The sequence below is a fragment of the Quercus robur genome, chromosome 8, assembly GCF_932294415.1.
Source record: "Quercus robur chromosome 8, dhQueRobu3.1, whole genome shotgun sequence".
NCBI classification, from domain to species: Eukaryota; Viridiplantae; Streptophyta; class Magnoliopsida; order Fagales; family Fagaceae; genus Quercus; species Quercus robur.
Genome location: NC_065541.1, coordinates 1,883,034 through 1,889,716, shown reverse-complemented (window position 1 = coordinate 1,889,716; position 6,683 = coordinate 1,883,034). Strand labels below are relative to the sequence as shown.

Below are 6,683 nucleotides of genomic sequence, written 5' to 3'. Positions count from 1 at the left end.
ATGGCCCTTTCTTTTCTCCCCTCGCTTCTTTTATCCCTTGTTGTTTTCTTTCTTTTGCATACCACCACCAATGGCGCTAAAAAGGTAACAACATTTTGGTTTCTGATCAATGTTGTCATTCAAAGTTCTATGTTTTTTGTTTTCATGAAAAGGTTTTGATATTTTATGCATGTGAATAAAATTTCAAGTTCTAAATGTATGTCATTACCAGTATTGATCTGGGTATTTGATAGACTTCTATAACTGTTTCATCAATGCCCTTAATTTTTACATCTTGGTGCAGTCTTATATTGTGTACATGGGAGCACAATCGCATCTATTTGATGCTTCATTGCAAGAACTTGACAGTGTGACGAATTCTCATTTAGACTTGCTTGGATCATTCGTAGGAAGGTATAAAATTTGATAACAGGTCTACTGTATAACTTATGTTCTTCTTTCTTTTTTCTTTTTGGTCAATGTTGAATAAAAATGACAACTTTATCATTTATAAATTTCTTGCACAGTACTGTGAAGGCTAAGGATGCAATCATTTACTCTTATACAAGACATATCAATGGTTTTGCTGCAATTCTTGATGAGAAAGAAGCAGCAGAGATTGCAAGTGAGGAATACAATCTAATTCAGTTCTCTGGATTTTATATTGATGGCTCTGTTTCTGTCCCTGCTGCAAGCTAAATTTATGCAGTTGGGACCATATCTGACAATGGCTGTGTTTTCACTTGCAGAGGATCCAAAAGTAATATCAGTATTCCCAAACCTACCAAGAAAACTGCACACAACCCGGTCGTGGGAATTTCTTGGGCTTACTAAAGATGGACAAATTCCTGATTCATCAGCATGGAAAGCAGGGAGGTATGGTGAAGACGTAATCATTGGAACCCTTGACACCGGTCAGTCTTATATTCTCTTTTACTTCAAGATTGATTGCTCTTTCCTTTCAAAAAGTGTGAAGAAATATGAAAATGTTGCATGCATGTTTCTAGCCCAACTAACTTCTTTGTACAAGCCCTTAAAGTTGGCTATGATGAAAACCATTTGCTTTGTGTTACTGCTTTGACATGAACATATTTGGTTGTAACTCTCTCTCTATTAATTTCCCCATTGCTTAGGTCATCCACATTCACTTATTCTTATCTTTGCAACTTGATATTTGTTATCATTAACAATTTGCAACAGTTAGAATCACTAAAGAAATAAATCTCAATTATCCACATATGCAATATGTTCACGTGTATATATAAAAAAATATTTGTGCAAATTTTCCTATGTTAATTGCTATTTTGTTTTGACATTTTATGGTGTACCCTCTTTTGTCAATGGGATTGTGCTAGGTGTTTGGCCAGAATCAAGGAGCTTCCAAGATACGGGGCTTGGTCCTGTCCCAGCCAAATGGCGTGGCATCTGTCAACCTGGCCATGAAGATGGAGTTCGTTGCAACAGGTCCTCTTTTTTCCCTACATTTATGCCAATTTTCTCGAAAAATTTTGAATAGGAAATACCTCATCAGATTGTGTGTATTGCCTTAATGAGTTCATATTGAAAGAGTCTATGATTACTATGAAGTAGATTACGTTGATAACCAAAAAGAGACAGAATTTTGATTTTGATAACAAAAATGAGTTTATAAATTTTGAAAAGCTATTGAAAGAACAAAGGTGGTTCATCATCACACTTGAAAACAAAGTATGTGCTAATTTAGCTTCATGGGAATTATCAGGTCTTAAATGCTTAAGTAAATTTTCAAAGCAAAGAACCACATGGAATGGCTTCTAATGTAATATGATTAGATAGAAATCACCCTCTAGTTGTTCTTGTTAAGTCAATCTGGTATTTGCTTGTGTTTCTACCAAGAAAGGCTTCCTTATATGCTCTCTATTCTCGTATGTTCACATTTGAATATGGCCAGGCTTCACTGTTTTTAATTGTTATGTATGCAGGAAGTTGATTGGAGTTCGGTACTTCAACAAAGGTTATGCTGCAGCATTAAAAACTCCTCTTAACGAATCCCTTAACTCTGCTCGTGATCTGGAGGGCCATGGCACCCATACCTTATCTACCGCTGGTGGTAACTTTGTACCCAACACTGGTATTCTTAACATTGCCAATGGCACTGCTTCAGGTGGATCACCAAGAGCCCGTGTGGCTGCCTACAAGGTCTGCTGGCCACAAACCGAGACTGCTGGCAGCTGCTATGATGCAGATATCATGGCTGCCGTTGATGCTGCAATTAGTGATGGTGTTGATGTGCTCTCAATTTCTCTTGGTGCCACTGTTCAGAATGAATTTTTCATGGATGGGATATCAATAAGTTCCTTCCATGCTGTTAAGAATAATATTGCTGTGGTTTGCTCAGCTGGCAATTCTGGACCAGATTGGGAGACTGTAACAAATGCGGCTCCATGGATTTTCACAGTTGGGGCTAGTACAACAGACAGGAATCTTGCTAACTATGTTTCTCTTGGCAACAAGAAGCAAATCGAGGTATTGTGTATCTTATTTTTCACGGTCCACGTATAAAAATATTCAAGGGATTAATTTCAGTATGCATATAACACAAAAGTGAGTTGTGGCTAGCCAAGTTCTGCGCTGTAGGCTTATTCAGCTATGCCCTTACATTGAATCTGCAACAATTAGATGATTCTTAATACTAAGGTGCTTTGCCTTTGGCATTGCAGTTGGATAAGGTGGGAGTTCAATCCTACCATTTTTTTTTCCATATAATGCATATTCAATAGAGCATTATTGATAAACTAGTTGTGGAAAGGACCAGGAATTTTTAAAAATTTCCTCCAAATGCAACTTTTGACAAGAAATATGTAAGTTATCCTTATTCATTACATGAAAACAGTTGTAGTGACATTCCTAATTTTCATTGTTAGGGAGTAAGTCTTTCAGCTTCAGGCGTGCCAGGTGGAAAGTTCTATCCATTGATCAGTGCTGAAAATGCCAATATTGCAAACGTATCCACCACATCCGCGTAAGCACAACCACTCCATGTCCTCAATATAACACAAATATAATTTTGTAATATCAAATTTTATGATTACCTTTCTTCAATTCTCTACCATATAAAACTGAGTTTTTTTTTTTTTTTTTTTTTTCCCAATCTTTTCTGGTAGTCTGGTTTGTTATGCTGGAAGTCTTGATCCCATAAAGGTGAAAGGCAAGATTGTGTTGTGTCTACGAGGGGAGAATGCAAGAATTGAAAAGGGCACTGAGTGTCTTAGGGCAGGTGCTGTAGGTATGATATTGGCTAATAGTGACATTGATGGGAATGATCTTTCAGCTGATCCTCATGTGCTACCTGCTTCACATATAAAATATACTGATGGCCAAATCATATTTGCTTACCTTAACGGAACCAAGTACTTATCTTTTTCATTTCTTACAGTCATTTTTGAACTAGTTAGACCCAAGACTATTTTCTAACAAGTTATAATTGTTATGAATGGATATTTCATTGTAATAGGAACCCCACTGCTTCCGTTACTGATGTAAAGACAGTATTAGGAGTAAAGCCAGCACCATTTATGGCTGCATTCTCATCTAGGGGACCCAGTAAAATTGAGCCAACAATTCTTAAGGTCTGCTAAGCAATTCAATCTTCAACATTTTTTTTTTTTAGCATTATTTTGAAGTATACATCATGTGTAGATTCTCTTATGTGCTTAACTTTTTGTGTTAATTGCAGCCTGATATCACTGGACCAGGAGTGAGCATACTTGCTGCTTTCACCGAAGCAGTAAGTCCCACTGGATTAGATAATGACCAACGCCGGTTTCCATACGCTGTACTCTCTGGCACTTCCATGTCATGTCCTCATGTTGCTGGCATTGTTGGCCTTCTCAAAACACGGTACCCTCACTGGAGTCCGTCAGCTATCAAATCTGCAATCATGACTACAGGTAAACATTCTCTTTAAGTTCATATTGCAAATCCTTCATGCTGTGAAGTGAGAGAAGTGTCGCACATTCTTGTTCACCACCTCTAATCTTTCCATTTCCATTTTCAACTCCAGCAAAAACCCAAGATAACACCAGGAAGTCAATTCTGGACTCATCCACTGTCGAAGCGACACCATTTGCCTATGGTTCAGGACATGTGAACCCAAATAGTGCAATGGACCCTGGACTCGTTTATGACGCTACCACTGAAGATTACTTGAACGTCTTATGTGCTCGTGGCTACAATGATACCATGATCCGATTATTTTCTCAGAAGCCTTATTCATGTCCCGATACTTTCAGTCTAGAGGACTTCAACTACCCTTCAATCGCAGTTCCTAACATCCAAGCACGCAATGTGACTCTTACTAGAACAGTAACTAACGTTGGTTCTCCAGGCACATACAAAGTGCGTGTTAGGCAGCCCTTTGAAGTTTTCGTCACTGTCAAACCTAGTGTTTTGGAGTTCAAGACAACTGGTGAAAAGAAGACCTTCCAGGTTATTATTACGCCCAATTTTGCCAAATTAGGCACTAGAGCCGGCTATGTATTTGGAGATATGATTTGGTCAGACGGCAAGCACTCAGTCAGGAGTCCTATTGCAGTGAATCTTGCTAGCTAGAAATAAAAAAAATAGGTCCATTTTTAAGATGTTTTCATTTGCTAGAGCCTACGGTGTTCTATGTTGAAAGAACAGAATTCGTCTTTCCTCTTGGACACAATAATTATGTAATCCTAGTTCTAGTTGAAAATGAAAACAGAAACATCAAGATGATTTGATTATTTGATTGCCTTATGTATCTTATGCCTCTTTCTTGTTCCTTCAAACTGCATCACCAGGTGTAAACCCCAAAATGTTGGCTTATTGGAATAATATTCTCATTTATCATGATGACTCATAAAGTTGTGACTTCAACATATTTCCAATAAAACTTTTTTTTTTTTGGGTGGGCCATTTCGACCCTCTCAATCTCCTAGGCTTTGCCTATGAATATGATAGGATTTAAACCCTGTAACATCTACTTCTTGACAAATGACAAGTACTCATCATCATTAGGCTAAAAAGGATTCAAACCTAAAAGTTTTATTTTATTTTTTTATTCTTATTTTTTTATGTTAACTTAAGTTTTTAATTACAATAGATTTTACCTTTTTATTTTGTGGATAGAATACAATAGATTTTATCTGTTAAACTAAACTTGAACCTAAAGTTTCTCACCCAAAAAAAAAAAAAAAAAAAAAAAAAAACTATAGCCCACATTTTATATACTACAGTGAACCAACCCGAGGTTCTTCAATGATGAAGTTCACAGTTGAGACCAACTCTTTGAACCTAGTTGTCAATTTGAATGAAATGTGGTGTGCCTCATATTTGCCATAATCTAATCTTGGAATGTTGAAAACCCGTTTGAAAAATCATCATCAATATATATATATATATATATATATATATATCTATATATCTAAAAGGTAAAGCATAATATTTATTGTTGTTACGCTTCAATTGAGTTATATTAGCGTCCACGTCATTATCCTATTTCTTTCTTCTTCTTTTTTATAATAATTTTTTAACATTTACTCATTCTTTAAATATTTACACTTTATCCAACCTTTCTCCCTCTCTTACCTTTTCATCTCCCCACTACCTTTTACTTTAATATCACTCTTCATCTTCCCTTATTTTGTCTCTTCTTATTCACACCCTTTTACTATAAATTTGACATTCTTTCTTTCATTCTTCGCATAGTTTTTCCTCACAAAAAAGGTTCTCTCTCTCTCTCTCTCTCTCTCTCTCTCTCTCTCTCAATTTTTTGTTGATTTTTTATTTTTCTTGCATCTCTGCTTTAGTATAATTGTGGTTTGTCATGAAATATCAAATCTCAACTTATATTCAAAGTACGACCAAAATTGTAACTTTACTTTCTAGTATTAGCAGCAACAACATTGCTAATTGCTTCTGTTACGAATTCTAGGCGACGATTGGTAAGATTTTGATTACACCGTAATGAGTATTTGGTCTAACTTTGGTGGCCTTTCTATAAAGGAACTTGAAAATTTTCTCTTAATTACATATATGAATTTGCTCCACTATCTGCTTAAAATGGATTTTGGCCATTTGCTTATCATCATGTACATAAATTATTGTTGACTCATTTCATCCACACCCTTTTCAAGGCAAAATAAATCATAATTATCAGAGATTAGTTCTCTTTTAATTTTGTGTACGTAATTTTAATTAAAGATACATGTGACTACATATGAAGTGATATCCACTTTTTTAATAACTTTATGGGCAGAGAAGAGTATCACTGTATCAGGATGGAGAAAGCAAGGCAGCTATTTGAGGCCAAAGAAGAATACTTCATCCGCAATGGAGCAATGTTACTAGAAAAGCAAATTACCTGCAACTAAGGTAGAGATATAGAGCCAATCAAGATTTTCTCTGCCAAGGACATCAAATAGGCTACTAATAACTTCAATCCTAATCTAATCCTCGGCCAATCCTAATCTAATCCTTGGAGCTGAAATTGCAACATTCTACAAAGGAACACTAGATGAATGGGAAGTAGCTATTAAAGTCAAAGGTCCTCCAACACATTGGCCCTTTGAGATGATAGTAGATTTCTTCTTAAATCAAGTCACAATAAAACAATTGATCAGCCACAAAAACGTTATGAGACTTTGGTTGCTACCTTGAAATTGAAATTCCCATGTTGGTTTTTCAGCTCATCTCCA

The 6,683-nt window shown here is 36.0% G+C and overlaps 1 protein-coding gene across 1 annotated transcript; it reads left to right on the top strand.

Annotated features, from left to right (window-relative positions):
- On the top strand, positions 1-4,750 carry LOC126694032 (subtilisin-like protease SBT5.4). The gene is made up of 11 exons (XM_050390060.1): positions 1-84; positions 284-393; positions 507-604; positions 729-893; positions 1,335-1,443; positions 1,941-2,484; positions 2,883-2,980; positions 3,123-3,368; positions 3,473-3,587; positions 3,695-3,908; positions 4,022-4,750. The coding sequence occupies exons 1-11, from the start codon at positions 1-3 to the stop codon at positions 4,567-4,569; spliced, it is 2,331 nt and encodes a 776-aa protein (XP_050246017.1). The 3' UTR covers positions 4,570-4,750.
- Positions 4,751-6,683: the final 1,933 nt, after the last annotated feature.